Here is a 16,341-nt window from a genome sequence, read left to right as displayed (position 1 = left end):
ACGAAGAGCAATAACCTCTTTTACGATAAGAACAAACATGTTAATGTGGGGTACGTCGGTGCGATGTGCAGAGATTGGATGGTTTCTGTTTGCACTGTCTTAAACACAGTCCTGTTTCATTAATCATTATAAAATAATTCAAATGGTACGCGCGCTCTGATTGGCCATAAAACCATTTTACATGAGCGTATGTAAACACGGTTTTCAAACTGATTCTTCTTGCGGAGTTCTCCTTGCTATTTATTTAGCAGTAACTCAGTTTCTTCAAGTTTGTTTTGAGTACAGTAACGGAAGAAGAAGATTTTCCTAATTTCTCTTTGGAGTTTAATTTTCCCAGTATCGAAGAAACGGCCGAAAAGCCAAATGAACAACAACAACAAGCACGTCGCTTTCCTTCGTTGCAAGAAGATGCTCTTGATGAAATTATAACTGGTTCGGAAGCGAAAAGAACCAAATATGCCACTCTGAACGGGGTAAAAACGTTTAAAGGTAAAGTATTTTTTACCGTTTTCCAAGGAAAACTTGAGATAGTACTAATTGCAATCCTCAGTAAAATTTACAGTACTAATATTTGCAACTCGTTCATGTACGTAAATCAGTATAAATACCGATAGTATAACAAACTTTTGAACGTGTTTATAAAACAACAAACAACTGAAATAAAAGAAAACAACAAAATTAAAATTCTATCACCATTTTTATTCAAGATTGGGCGACTGAAAGGGCAGTTTTAAAGCCACTAGAGACCATGACTCCATCTGAGCTTGACTCACACTTGCGGAAATTTTACGCTGAAGCAAGAACAAAGAAAGGGGAAGACTACAGCCGTTCTTCGCTTCTCGGCTTCAGAAACGCAATTGAGCGTTACCTTAACAACCTCCCTTAAAACGAGGAATAAAAAACCCAGGAAACCCAGTCTTTCAGAGTTCTAACAAAATGTTAGACGCAAAAATCAAAATACTGAAAAAGGAAGGGAAAGAAAACATTACTCACAAGCCCGCTATAGCTCCTGAAGATCTAACAAAATTGAAAACCTCAAGTGTTGTCCTCCCGTCAACTCCGCTTGGACTGATGAGAAATGTATGGTTTCACACCACTCTTTATTGGTGTCGCCGAGGTCGACAAGGTCAGCACTCTTTGACTCCGCAAAGCTTTATTTTTGATAAAGATGCAAGAGGCAAAGCATATGTCACAATGGCTCATGACGAGAGCACCAAAAACCACCAAGGAGGAGTTGCCGACAACACATCTTATGAAAAAGATGGGCGAATGTATGAAACTAAACAAGCAGGCGATGGATATTCTGCAATGAAGCTTTATTTGGAAAAAATTAATCCAGGATGCCAAGCTTTCTTTCAGTTTGCGAAAAGAAATTGGCGAGCAAGTGACAACGTTTGGTACGAAAATCGCCCACTCGGCGTCAACAAGCTCGGCAACATGATGCGCGAGATCAGTCAAGAAGCCCAACTTTCACGTATTTAGACCAACCATTCTCTGCGAGCAACTGCAATAACACAGTCCTGTTTCATTAATCATTCTCAGTCAGAGGTTAAACAGAACCACACCAGCAGTATTACAACAATAGAAGTCTTGGCCGAAAACATCTTTGGTATACCTTATGGAACTACCTTTCACAGTTCTGATTAAAAAAAAAAAAAAAAAAAAAAACTAAGCTCCATACAAGAAAGTAGGCGAGCCTAGCGCTTAGTGAACTGGACTTCGGAATTTGCTTGCGAAAGATCGCGAGGAAGTCAGACCACAACTGTATGACAAGAAGAATGCCGACGGCACTCCAATAGAACCAAACCACCAGTGGCATAATTCCTACTTAAAACAAACACATGTGCAGAAATTAAAATCTACTTCATTTGAAAGGAGTGAAAAAAAAGTGTCTGTATCACTGTTTATCCCTTCAAAACTTACGTTGCGAATACGATATATTCAGCCAATGACCTGACTGGCTTTTTTTAAGCGTTAAATATTTTACCTCGCGCTTAGTGTCTTTTATTCTAACCTTATATTGAAGTAGAACCTTTTCACTTCAGTTGCAATAGTTATGTTATAATCTCCTGGCCAAGCAAACATTTTCAAGAGTTTTTCCAGCCGCCCTTCTTTACAAGCTGGTTAGTTTTCGCAAGGCGCTTATTTTCCTTTGCCTCTCACTTGATGGACCATTTTTCTAATAGTTATAATATCTAACTGCTTATACTGTTGCAACAAAATTGTGAAAATAAATTTGTGTCCATTATTATGGACATAAATATATACATATACATATATATATATATATAGGAAGTCTGTCTTTCGATTTTTCCGAAGTACAGTGCTCGATACGTAAAAGTAGAACGAGATATATAGTGAGATAGGGAAAAAACAGAGATTACAGTTTCATCCCTACAAGCCTGTTTCGTGATTACTGACACATCAGGGGATTTTATTATAAATCCCCTTATAAGTGAGATACTTTTGTTTTACTGACTGATATCCTTGTGTAAATTGGCCATCGAAGAGAGTTTTTAAAGGCGACGTAACGAGGGTTAGCCCGTAGCTCTGACGAACAAATTATCTTTTCCAACGATGACTACATAAAATAATTTAAAATTATGGCGACTTCCACTAAACTTTGACTCTACGACAAATCAACGAAAACCAGACCACGTCTAGGGTACCATTCATAAATTTTACAGACCCAGTATTGGCTATTACGTATCGTGCATCTCTGTTTTTTTCATAGTTTTCACGAGAACTAGGTTGCATTGTTTCTCCGAAGCTTGTGGAATATAAAATATAATCAACTTTGAGCTGATGGCCGCCGATAGCCAACGCCGCGCGCAATGAATACTGGTCAAAAATGGGCCTTTCACACAGGCATTAACGATATGGAAAACGACAATATGTAAACATGTTGGCCTTTTCCCATCAATATGATTTCAATTGCAAATTGCCATGTTGCGCTTAAATGGAGTCTAACCAGTCAAGATTTTACAATAAGGTGTTCTATGTGTATCTCCTAGATGAAATCGCTCTCTTGATCCAATTTTTGTATGATTTCGGAGGCATGATCGCGGTGGAAATTACATTTGTGGTGATACTAGTTGCCACGCTCGCCTTCACACCATCTTATGACGCTCAGTCTCGAAGGCGCCGTGGATCATGCACTCCACGAAATTGCTAGGTCAGCCATTGGTCTTCATGGAATCCGTGCAGTGTAAACCAGTGTGGTCAACTAGGGTCTCAGAGTCGATCAAGAACGGTGGTCTCATCACTAGGCTGTGAAGGAGACCAGTGTCCTAATCTATACGAGACACAGCAATGTAATAGCAGTAAGCCAATTAACTGTCAAGTGAGTCTTTGTTCTCTTTGGAGTGGGTGCGGTGATGACAAATGCGGGCAACAAAGGACTGAGAATCGATATTGAAAATTTTCTTATTGCTTGTCTCGCTATTGTAAGGAGATAGTCTGTCTTGACCTCTTATAGGAGTTAAAGGGCTAGTGGAAAAAGTTTGTCTATTTCAATGCATTGAATTCGCAACATGCACACAATGATTATGCGCTGGTAACTTATACTCGGTGATATACGATCAGTGTTAGAAGATTAATGTCTCTTCACATGTTCGTTGTCAATGTTATTTTTTTTTAATCAGCGCTTTGTAGGGTTATCCTGGACTCCAAAATAATGCTACTTTGTCAGGGACCAGGTATGTCGATGGGAACAATGTGTATGCGGGTACGCTCTGGAACACAGATAAGCAATTACATGTATAAATCTATATTTCCGCAGGAATTTTTGAGAACCAGACTGGCAATTATAGTCCCAAAAGTTTAAGTCTTGCAGTGCTCTCCAATCTTTGTATACATCAGCCTTTATGACGATGAAGGCCAACTTTAAGTGAAACAAAACAAAACAAAATCAAAACACACATACAGACCCTTAGAGCCGGTTTTTACACGAGCTCTAACCCAAACCGCTCTTTTACGCAAGCAGTGGGCCTCAGGGATTCGTCCCAAACTTCGTGGTGGGAGAAGAGCAGCTCAAGGACCTGTTCAAGTTCCTTTCCTTTGACGTGCTAAATAAAAGAGGTCTTTAAAAGGACGCGATCTGTACTTTATCCAAGAAATTTGCAAAGAAAGATCCCACTTACTTTGACACATTTGTTATTATTTTCATGTCTGTTTCTGGAAGGTGCAGTGAAATATCTTGTGCTGATGATAGAAACGCGAACCTTGAACATATCATGGTGGAGTTCACAGCATCAACGTGTCCCTCCCTTCGGGGTAAACCCTGGCTTTTTTTCCTTCAGCATTTCAAAGGGACATCTTGGGTCAATGATGAGTGCTCAATCTTCGCAAGCAGAAACTTTACAGAAAAGGATACCGTCAGGTTGCTTTGCATTTTCACCAGCCAGTGAGAAAGACAGCTGCCCCGAAGAAGCCGACTTTCTGCGTATTTGTGTGACTTCTACATATCCAGCTGATCAACCCAACAGAGAACCAGGGTCTTTGTTTATCCAGCTGAAGGATCAGTCATCATTCATCGCGGGGGGGGGGGGGAGGGGCGCTGGAGGATTTTGGGGGGGAGTCACGATGTTTTCAGGGGAGAAAAGATGGAGGTCGGTCGTCGCTAACATAATGAGGGACTTTTGAAGATTGACTGCAAATGAGGGGGGATCATTAGAATGCTACAGGGCCATAGGGGGATCAGATAAGTTTTATAATGACACAACCAAAATCCTCCGGCGATGGATAATGACGGGTCGCAAAGCGTACGAATCAAGGAAGGAAACGAGCCCTGAATTAATATTCACCAGAACCAGTCGAGCAAAACTGATATCTACTGCAGCTCAGATCAACGAAAACTTCAGACATTGTGCAGCTTATTAATATCGATGAAAATGTAATATTAAAATGGAGGTTAATTTTCTTGCCAACTTTAAAATGTCGGAGGAGGGAACTCAGAGGTAGAGTGACGGTAGGGGAAGAAAATTGTGACAGAACTGCACGATGCACTTCAAGTGTTGGATAATAGCTCGGAACGAACAGAAGGAGCCGGACCTTGCTCAGAAAGCGAGAAAGAGGGCTGACGTACCAAAATGGGTACTTTTTTCCTGGATTACCATCAGTGCTACAATAGAGCAATGTCGATACTACACTTCCTCAACCCTTTTTATCAGCATTCACTGATCAATAGGAAAGAGATATATACTCTTTATGTGAATTATTGAATCAAGGGAGCGGACCAGTTACTTTTACTTTGCTCGTTCAACAGATCTTGGACCAGGTCATAAGAAGTTCCTTTTATCTGTACCACCTGCTTGAGATGTTGACGATGGTAAACAAACAGATGAAAGATAAACAGGGTGACCAACCAAGCATTAAAATGCCATATCGGATCCACACACTCAGAGCAAGAGTGTATTTAGGTAAGAAAATCAATGAAGTAATGCGCCGATCAATTTGAAGTTTCAACCCCTCCCCCCCCCCCCCCCCGACTGGCTGAAGTTTTAAAGACTTTAAGGACTGAAGTCATCATTAGAGTCTGTCAATGGAGTGTCATAGGTCTCGTTCCTAGAGAGCACAGGTCAGTTTGAATGTTAAAGGATTTAAAACCGAGAAATGCATACTACATAATGTATTGATCTTGGTGACGATACGGGAAGAACACTAGTTTTAGATGAGCTTCCTCCCTAACTAACATGACTTGGATATTGATAAGCCTCTAGCGGGGATTCTTGTTCTCTCTATAGTGAAATAAACGCAGGAGTTAAAGCTACACGCAATGACCGTACGATATTACTTTTCGCCCTGGAAAATTGGAACAAGTGGTCGCTGGTGAGAACAGGAGACACTTAGTAACTAGATCTGTGTTTTTCAGGTTTTGCCGTGCATCAAACATATTCCTTTCAAAATTGATTGGGATACTAAAATAATTTAAGTGCATATGCAATTCTGCCTAAAAATGAATGCTTTTTTTTTTCATTAGGTTCAACTGGGCCCTTAACCCCTATCACTTCAGGTGTGACTGTTTGGATTCCGTCTCTTACCCCATTCAGACCAGGAAAACATATTTAGTTTAACCGGGCTTAACTGACGGAAAATCAGAAACAGAGAACAGAAAAAGTGAATCACAAAGCAAATCACAAAGCGTATAACGCGGTTGTGTCCATCGTCATGTCGCATGGAGGAGATTGCGATTGCATCTTGGGCGTCGACGGAAGGGAGACAACCGTCAAGAATTTGATGTGCGAGTTCCGTGAGAACAAGTGTCCTTCTCTTAAGCATAAACCCGAAGCGTTCATTATCCAAACTTGCAGAGGATGTCGAGACAACACTGATAATTTAATTTCCTCACCTGCTAATGATATCAATTTACAGCAGAAGGTCGCGACCAAGTCACAGGCACAGATAAGCTCCCAGCCATGTGATACTGCATTCGTTACTGACTGCACCCTCCCACGGAGCGTGTTTCTACCCGAAGCCGACTTTGTCCTGGCCTTTGCCACCGCGCTGGGGTATCATATCGAGATCCGGATAATGGAACCTGGTTTATACAGGTAAGAAATTGCAAAAACTAAAGCAACATGCTTTGTTCGATTCATGTGCTAACAGTGTAAATTGACAATACTTAATTACCCTGTTATACTCTCACCGACGCAGCTCCACAGTTTTTTTAGAAACTTATCCCCTTTACTAACTAGCCTCCTACTGTCGAGCACCAGCTCCACTTGAAATTTGGCGGTGGCTTATTAGATGAGATGAGGAGTTAAGGGTGTTTGAAGTAATCGTAATCTCCTAAGAGAGAAGTATTAGAAAAAAAAACTAGAAATGGATAACTCGCTAAAATGGCCTCGTTTCAACAAAGTAGGCGGTCAGACAACAAGCGATGCTCTGTGAAAGTGAGGCGAGGCGTAAATATTCCCATGCAAACTCTTATATTTTTGCCTTGACACTTACCATGCAAGACGATCATCTCAGAGCTGGAGCTTGGGCCGCCTGTGGGCTGACTCGATTAAGGGTCATTTTAAAGGTCATTTCAATTTCCACATAAAGTATCCTTTTGCCAACCTAGCTTGGCCTGCGTTATAATTTTCGTCTCAAGTTTCTAAGTCTTTTGGCTCATTTTGTCCGAAAACGGTTCTTCTGCCTGGATGGTGATGTTTCTCATTTTTTTGTACTTGATTATTGCAATAGGCTTTAGTCGAAGTGATCAGCAAATATCATTATCATCATCACTTCCTTGAGATCTATACAGAAGTCACTAGACTGGTAGTGGAGCGTGTTAACTCTGTCCAGGTTCCTGTCCCCATGGATACCTTGACTAAATTTCTGTACTTGTGAGAGGGGACTGAGCTGAGCGCTTTACTGTTAACCATGGCTTCGTTTATACTGCTATTATGTTAGAGATTTAGAACGAAACTTATTTAATAGTTCAATGTTTGAGGACACGATTGTTACCCAATGAAAATTATAAAATAAATATGAAATGGCTGCTGGCCTTTTTCATATTGAACTACAAATCAACTTGATTTTAAGACGCTAGATGTCCTTTTCATCTGTTTACAATTTTATTTTCTTATTTTAAGTATAGGAATTATTGTAGAGAGTTTACTCTAAACATTTTCATTTTTTTTTCATTCTTAACTGCTTAGACTTTTAGACCCTAATTATCCATCTTGACCTTACCATCTGAATGGGAGTTTATGATAAACTCAAAGAGTTGTTAGAAAGTTCGTACAAAATTTTCGAATTGTTACCATTTTATTCTGACAAAAACATTTCATTCTGCAACAGAACGTAGAAAATGATATGTTAAAAGTAAGAGAGCAGTTACTTCCACTCTAAAAGAACAGAAGTTGATTAAAACACACTTGAAACATGTCTGCTTGATAGCAAGCGAAAAACAAATCCTGTATGAAAAAAAATAGAAATAGTAAACCTCAAAACACTAAAAGCAAACCTTAAGAAGTGTCATTGAATAAGCGTAAATATTGTAAAGTTTGCATACTGTTGAATATTAATGTGTATAGTTTGGTCAGAGAGGGAAATAAAATGATATCAAATGTTGGTTGTGTATCAAATATTTTCATCCTGTAACTGCCATTAAATAGCCGATTTTGCTCAAAGAGAGATTAGTAAGATACTCTCGGAATCCTTAGCGGTCCTAAGCCGCTTTGAACGAGCTAGATCGCATGATGTAAATGACCCGACGCATCTCATTATTTCAGATTTTAAATATTTACACAGAATGATATTATCGTGCAGATTGATCTCTGGAATCTGACTGAGCCTGTGAAGTCTCAGCTTAAGCTTAGTGATCTTCCAGATACAAATAAAGAATAGCTTGTTGAAAGATATGTTAGAAGGATCGTGACATAACTTAGAACGCTTTTGAGAAAGGAAATTTCTTCAAGTGCTCGAACAGGTAATTTTAGCTCCGCTTTAAAACATTGCTGTTTTAAAAGTGCCGTGGTTGACCCTTTCCAGAAAACTTGAAAGGAAACACTTTGTGATCATGAGCTATTTAATCAAATTAAAGAATTTTTCTCTTTAAATATTTTCCTCTTTCGTACTTTATCTTAAAAACATAAAATTCGATGCAAATCTAGCGTGCATGCCTCAGGAATATATCTTGAGGTCTTTTAAAAGCCCGCCCAATCTTCAGCCCAAGGTCGTCTTGGCCTCTTGTCAGCGGTTAGGTAGCCAGATAATGACCTTTGGGAGAATGGAATTTTCTTCCCAGAAACCGTGGGATTCCGGCTTTAACTGCGCATGTCTACATTGTTAGTTATTGCTTCCGGTTGACTTCTGCGCATGCTTAAATTAGAGTACACGGTCCGCTACGCCACCGAAAGAAGAGAAGAACGCAAATTACTGTTGTGTACGTGAACATAAGAATCATCGTAACAAATTGAAAGTGTGATTTATAAACCAGTAGAAAATACCGAGATTTTTTCCATTATGTCCTCCGGTGCTCCTGGAAATGTGGAAGTGAAAGAAAAAGGGATAAGTGATTTCAGTTCTCGCGCGGGGTAAATCGATTGCAAGCTAGTTAGTAGAGATAGACTTTGAGCAAGCAGTTTCATCTTCTTTTAGAGAATTGAGCTCAGAGGAAATGAAAAAGGAACAACGCCAAACTCTAGAAGCGATTGGTTTAGATTTAAGAGAAGTCCTCCTGCCTCTACTCCTGATGCAAAAGCTGCTGATGGAGCAGGTGACTGCACTTGAACCAGGATGACTACAAAACAAAGAAACACAGCAATGTTTTGAAACTCTTATAAAAACACCCATTCCGTCGCCTCTAACATGCGACATACCTTAGACAACTTTCCTAACCTTTCCTTGATATACTTAACAATGAAAAAATGACAAAAAAGTTTCTTTTGATACTAATTTAATATTTTCCTGTTTGACATATTATCTTTTGACCTTTTGAAATGTACTTTTTTATTATTTCCATGTGAGAATAAAACTATTTAACAACTATTAAGTGTGCTGTGCACTTGTTCCAAAATAACTTTGGGAACAAAATTTAAAATTGTTACTTGATGTGTTATATTTTGTAACATTTTGAGACTATTACTTGACCCTGAGTTTACTGAAAACACATGCATATGAATTAAATACCCACATCCCTCCTTAAGATAAAAAGAAAAAGAGAAGCAACGAATATAATTTGAACCTTGAAAACATCACAAGCTTTGAGTTTGCTCTTGCTTCTTTATTTTATATGATTCAGTATGCTGAATCAAGCTAGGGATTAGTTGTTTTTTATGGAGAGAAAAAAAATGTGGAGGGTTCACATTTTGCAATTTTTATGCTTGTGATGTTTCAAGGTTACATTTATATCAGTGATTGACTAAAAAGAAAGACAATTTAAAAATGGTCTTTCCTTTGGTCTGTTACAACTTTTAGCTCGTCTTATTTTTTAAATATCGCAGTTATAAGGATAAGGATGATGGTAATGAGTATCTGGACAAGGTTCAGCTCTCAGCATTGGGTATTCATCACATAACTATATACCACACACACTAGAAGTGCTGGACTTCCATCTTCTTGTACAACAGTACGCTCAAAAATCAAGCAAGTCAGGAGCTCAAACTATCATTTCTTTATTAAGCTCCTCCAACTGAAATGGTACTATTCCTTGTTACATGTAAGATATAAAGGCCAGTAGTTCCAGGTTTCTGTACACATAGGCTTCTATATTGTTCATCAAAATCTCCTCTAGAAACTGAAATTTGGTACATGCTTTGACATCACAACTAGGTAACAAAATAATAAGTTTAGCTTTTGCAGCTGGAAGGCTTGTCTACGATACAACCCATAGCATATATACTTCAACCCTTCACGATTCAGTCTTTGCATGTTCTGTCAATTGAATATAAAACAAAATGTAACTCTCTATATATTGATAAATATTTTCATATTGAATGAGTTAAACTCTGTTGAATGTTTTGTGATCATAGTAAATTGGACAAAAATATATTGGCATGGAATTTTGAATGACACACATGTATATTGTAATTGTGAAAAAAAAAAATGCTAATCACAAACCAGCTGTAAATGTAGCTTCATATAAAACCCTTCATACTTAGGTATCTCAGGATTTCTGGCCAGCGTTCTCAAGTATTTTAATCCCGGTTGATTGCTTGGTTAAATTAGTGTTACGAAGTATATAGGTGACAGAAATGAAGGATTTAATTTGTCGTAAGATTCATAAATAAATACGAAAGGATTAACTCTGTGTTTCCATCAGAAGTGTTTTCTTGGAGTACTCGAGACGTGGGTATAATGGACTGAAATTTTAAATCGTTTACTTGCGGTAAAGCAGATGGTGAAACTGTGGCCTGAGAAGGGCTTTGGATGGCGACAGACCTCATTTCTGTTTTCTTAAGAGTGGAACCCTTCGCGATTTCCTTACATATTTATGCTTCTCGATTTCTTCTTTGACACTAAATGCTATGCTATTCTGATGTCGAACTCTTTTACACTGGTACATTTCTGTAAGCTTGCACAGCCTCTACAATGCCTTCTTTTCTGCTTTTCACTCAAAACAAATTTATATAACGATTTATTTCTACGTACACGTCTTTGAAAACAACGACAGCAATCCATCGTTTCATGAAGTACAGCTTCCCCTCATTGCAGCATGCAGCGGCTTTGGTTGGATGTTTTCTTACAAATTGACAGGCAGTTTACATGTGAAAACTTTCACACACAAGAAAAAAAATATAGTACATACAAACAACAGTCAAAACAATTCCAGTTTATCGTTGTTAATAGTCTATTTCCGGCCCCATCGATCCCTTCCGTAAATCATACTTCCTGTGTGGAGTTTTACCATCAGTCACTCAAAAAAATTGAATTAATTCCTTCTCCTAGAGGTCATTATTTGGCAACCATACCGCTGACAAAGAGCTAAAATAACCCTAGGCTCGAGATTGAAGCCCGCTTAAGAAAGAGAGGAACCTGGGGAACAGGCTTGCTTGTTTTGGTCTTCGAAGCCGTCATCTTGAAGGCTGTCAGAGCCCAGACAAGAAACATTGAACAGGCGACAAAAAGGTATGTTTAAACAGTTGTGGTAAGATGTTTTTAAAGGCCCATTTCCACCCTTATGCAACGCGCGCCGCGACCCAATTTCCTGTAACACGAAACTCCCAGATCATTGAAAACCTCCTAAAATCGTCTTTCTCAAGAGCCATCCTAGACATATAGTCAACTGTATTACGGTAAATACATTCGCCATTCGTCATTTTACAGTTTCCTTACAGTATTTTGAAACTTGGCCGGAAGAATCCGAAGAAAATTTTTTTTTAAGTGTCACGCTTGGATCTCTTCTTACTCAGTGAACAGAGTCGGCGAAAAGGACAACGTTCAATTTTTTTCACTTTCTAGGAGCGCTCGAGGATTCTAAATGAAGATAAAATATACCCAGTAGAAATTGTTATTTTTCAAAGAGAAATATGGAAAAATGTCAGACTGCCGGACGTTTAGTTATTCGAAGACCGTGTCCGGTAGTGTCCGGTGAAAATTTTCTTAGTGTCACGCTTGGATCTCTTCGCGCTCTGTGTACGAGGTCAGCGAACGGACAACGTTGGAATTTTTTCACTTTCTAGAAGTGCTTGAGGATTGTAAATGAAGGTAGAATATTTTCCAGCGAAAAATTAGTATAGTTTTTATGGAACGTTGAAAACCTCGAAACGGAGAACTCGCTAAAATGCGTTCTTTTCGTCAAAGTAAGCGGTCAGATAACAAGCAATACACAGTGGAAGTAAGGCGAAGTATTTTTTTTGAGAATTCGACGTATTTTTTTATTCCTAATAGCGGTCGTAAATATTCCCATACAAACCCTTATTATTCCGCCATGACTGTTATTGCGCAAAATGATCATCTCACAGCTGGAGCTTCGGCCGCCTGTGCTGACTCTTGGTCCTATTTAGCAAGGATGGAAAACTTCGATTTAAACAAAATTGATGAATGAATGAAAACGTGGTGGGTCAACATTTTCACTTTCTTAGAAATGCTCGCAAGGATTTTCGTGTTCCTCTTTAGCAACAACCGATCCATAAGCGTTTACTGTCTGGGATTCTACGAAATCAATGGATTCATCCAATTCCATGCCGGATTAAAACGTAAAGAACTGTTTTAAACAGAATTATTTTGACAAGCTCTTCAAATTCATCGGAGAAAACGCAGAAGGCATTTCGAGACAACGTGACAAGATAAAAATAACTGACCAATCAGAGGCGCTATTTAAACAAAAGCGGTGGTTCAAAACAAAAACAAACGACCGCGTTGCATCAAGGTTGGAAATGGGCCTTTAAATGATATAGGACCTTTCGCGGTAAATGAAAATATTACCATAAGCGGTTTCTAATGTTTATTCTCAAACTTGTTTTAGAAAAACAGAAGCAACAGTCCGCAAACTATTAAATTTGTTGTACTTTGGCCAGTTCTGATTCACCGAGCTTATGGGCCTTAATTTTTCCAACTGGAGAAGTCAATAAATATAGATATTACTCATGATTACCTAGCGAGCAGTGAAAACGAACCATGTGGCCGGGCGAGATCATATTTATTTGATGTTTCGTCATTTTTCGACATTCAAGATCATTGGATGTTTGGACTTGTCGAACCGTTCCTCGATTAATTGAAATGTTACCCGAAGCGTTTCTTAATGTTGACTCTAAAGCAGGTTAAAATTGAAACAAGACAGTATTCGTAACTTCAGACTGATTTGATGGACTGTGGGTCATTTTGAATCCGCCGAGCTGAGGGCCTAAATTTCTCCTTCGGGAACAAGCAATAACTGACCGAAATCTTTATCGCAATTACAATTCGCTTTAGTTGGCTAGGTATTGAAACGAGCCAGATGGCGATATTATATTTATTTGATAGTTAACATCCACAGAATTACACGAGGAGCCTCAGTATTGCTGAATTATCTGTTTGTTCGCTCGCTTCGAGTGGTCCTAGAGTTTTTACGCCGACGTTGTAACGTAAATTTACAATTTAACAAGCAAGCAGGGAACATGAAGTCGCTGTGTAATCACATTTAGAAACGATGCATAACTTACCTTTTGCTTTAAAAGGATTTGCTCTTAAACTGCGGTTGTGTTATTAATTCCGTAGACACGTTTTTCCGCTTTGGGATAGTTAAGGAATATCTGTCACGAGAAAAGTACCAATTGTGCTTATATCGTTCCAAATTAGACAGAACGAGGAAATCAATGGTTGTTATGAAATGAAAGCTGTATATATATATATATATATATATATATATGGTGGAGAAACTGGATTAGCGCCAATCATGTACGTGATGGGAATAAATATACTGATCATGAGTTATTTAGTCAGCGGGAGGAAAAATAGGTCTTATAGTAGTGTTTAGGTTTTGTAATTATTTCACAGCCGAGAGAACGACTCAATGATTCAGGGCATGTATCCCGTTTTTTCTTCCTTCAATATACCTTCGGAGAGTTACAAAGTAGAGTAAAAATTCATTTCGAAACTGTTTTTTTTTTTGCGTGATATTTCATGCATATTACATGCGTAAATGTGTAATTAGGGGTTTTTCCCGTGACCTTTCGCTTTCTATTGCATCATTTTAGTTCTTAGAAATGCATTATTCCGGGTAAGAAGTTCTTGAAGAAATTCAATCCTTTTCGTATGAAAGTTTTTCTATCTTTTTCTTTTATTTTATGAAAGCTAACGCTATTTTTTTCGACAAGTTATGTTATTGTTAGTGCTTAATGAGCGGAACTGAACCTCGTTGTTACGATGCATTACAAATGTAAGAATTATAGTTTTACCCTTATGTTTACATCAACGGCAAACAGTAAAACACCTACGATTTCACTCACTTTTCCAAAAACCCTACAACAAATGTCTTAAGAAAAATAGCAACAATGATCTTGCACACAACTAGTGAAAATTTAGTCATTTTTAATGATAAACGGCTGAAAAAAAAAGGGCAAGAAATCTAACACTGATTATTTTAGTTTGCCATATGGTCATTCATAACCTCTCCAATAACTCAACCATCGTCAAAATGTCAACATGATAAGGGAATCATGGGTTTATTTTGTCGATCTACACTCTTAAAGCACCAAGTGAGCTTTATTTCTCGATTGAAGAATGAACGCGTCAGTGACATCGCTGCGGGAAAAATTTAAATTTGATTTTATTTGAACTTGAACTGTGCATTTGACGCGTGACATTCTATTGGCCTCGCTTTTCTTTTTCCTTTAGAACTTGAATATCAAGAATTAGCAAGGCTCGAAGATAATCGTGTTTCCTATCATGTGATTGTATTATACACTGAATGTATACATAGACATATGATTGGGTTTGATATTAAAGTCTGGTTGTATTTTCTGATTCTCGTCATTATCAAGTGGATAAGTACAAATTGAAATTTAGAACACATATTTAGGTAGCAAAGCACAACATGACAATTCCAATGTCCTTGCAATTCTAGTGCCATACACAACCAAAAAAAGTTAACAAATCAACTGAAATAATAGCATAAATCAGGCATTATGACAAAATATCAGCAACTGTTAACCTCAGAGAGCATACATTAAGCGCATGTTTTGTTTTGTTTTGTTTTTTTCAAAATCATCTCCTATACCTTGACCTTGATTATTCTGGATATCCAATAATTATTCAGTATATGCCTGCTACTGGGGTATATTCTAAATAATTATAGATATCCAATATCCTGTATTTTTGTTTGCATACTCTTGTATTATTATGCTATTTATTAGTATGACTGGTATGTTAGGGTTAACCATTCCAGGATGTAATCTAGAAAAACAAACGAGCTTAAAAATGAAACTGACACAATATGGGTAATTAAGACATTCGTACCGAAACTGGGATAGTTGGAAAAGTTTTACAGTTTTGTGAATTGAGGTAATCTGTTGATTTGAACAATGTTACCATAATTCGGTGCCATTTCAGAAAAAAGGATATTCTTCTCTATTTGTAGCTAACAGAATAATAATGTTACCATTCAAATTTAGCCTGTTTTTAGGTTGAAATTAATAGCGGAGAGAAGATGGAGTCGAGCACGTCTGACGATGATTCTTATGAAGGTGAGTAACACACGTTTTCGAGCTAGTAACATCTTTTGGTCTTATTTCAACTACTAGTTCAGTAGTGTTTGTAGCTGCGAGGATCTCCTACATTCATTTCTTCACGGCAGTGCACATATATGATTTTCATATATTTACAATCATTATTCATCACTTGGACGGTTTATTTGGACCCAACTTAATGACCAGCTCCCAGTTGGCTTGTTAGCTCAGTTGGTAGAGCGCTGCACCGGTATCGCAAAGGTCATGGGTTCAAATCCCTTTCGGGCCTGAATTTTTGGCAGGTCTTATTTCAACTACTAGTTCAGTAGTGTTTATAGCTGCGAGGATCTCTTACATTCGTTTCTTCACTGCAGTGCACGTTTTGGATTTTCATATATCTACAGTCATTAGTCTGGTTACAAATTTTAATTTTTTGGCCATTTAATTTTTTTAAACTTATGGTTCAGAGACTGATTTGAGTGGTTTAGCGGTAAAAAAACTGATGCATCAGCCGTAAAGTAAACTGGAAATTCGAATATCATCAAAGAGCGCGAAGCTGAGTGCGGCTTAAAAAATTTTCCTCAAAAGGTTTTTTTTACAGTTACGACACGAAGTAGAGGTCTTTAGACCTCTAGTTCGTGTCTTCTAAAGATTTTTCCTGTTTTTTTCCTTTTATCTGTGTTAAGTAATCGTGGAAATTTTCAATATCAAAATGTCTTATGAGTTGCACTTTAAATAGTGTACTTGGATGTATCATTAGATT

The 16,341-nt window shown here is 38.0% G+C and overlaps 1 protein-coding gene and 2 pseudogenes across 1 annotated transcript in view; all 3 read left to right on the top strand.

Moving 5' to 3' along the window:
• Positions 1-748: 748 nt before the first annotated feature.
• On the top strand, positions 749-1,647 carry LOC136283667 (uncharacterized protein KIAA1958-like; annotated as a pseudogene).
• A 3,354-nt stretch (positions 1,648-5,001) lies between these two features.
• LOC136283666 (caspase-7-like) lies at positions 5,002-7,346 on the top strand (annotated as a pseudogene).
• A 4,145-nt stretch (positions 7,347-11,491) lies between these two features.
• LOC131775714 (uncharacterized) overlaps positions 11,492-16,341 on the top strand; it is a 38,475-nt gene continuing 33,625 nt past the window's right edge. The window contains exons 1-2 of the mRNA XM_066173825.1: positions 11,492-11,559; positions 15,525-15,596. Of these exons, the coding sequence (XP_066029922.1) occupies positions 15,560-15,596 (37 nt within the window). The 5' untranslated portion in view covers positions 11,492-11,559; positions 15,525-15,559. The remainder of the gene's footprint in view (positions 11,560-15,524; positions 15,597-16,341) is intronic.

This window comes from Pocillopora verrucosa, chromosome 10, assembly GCF_036669915.1.
Source record: "Pocillopora verrucosa isolate sample1 chromosome 10, ASM3666991v2, whole genome shotgun sequence".
Taxonomy (NCBI): domain Eukaryota; kingdom Metazoa; phylum Cnidaria; class Anthozoa; order Scleractinia; family Pocilloporidae; genus Pocillopora; species Pocillopora verrucosa.
This window is presented reverse-complemented; position numbering and strand designations above follow the sequence as displayed.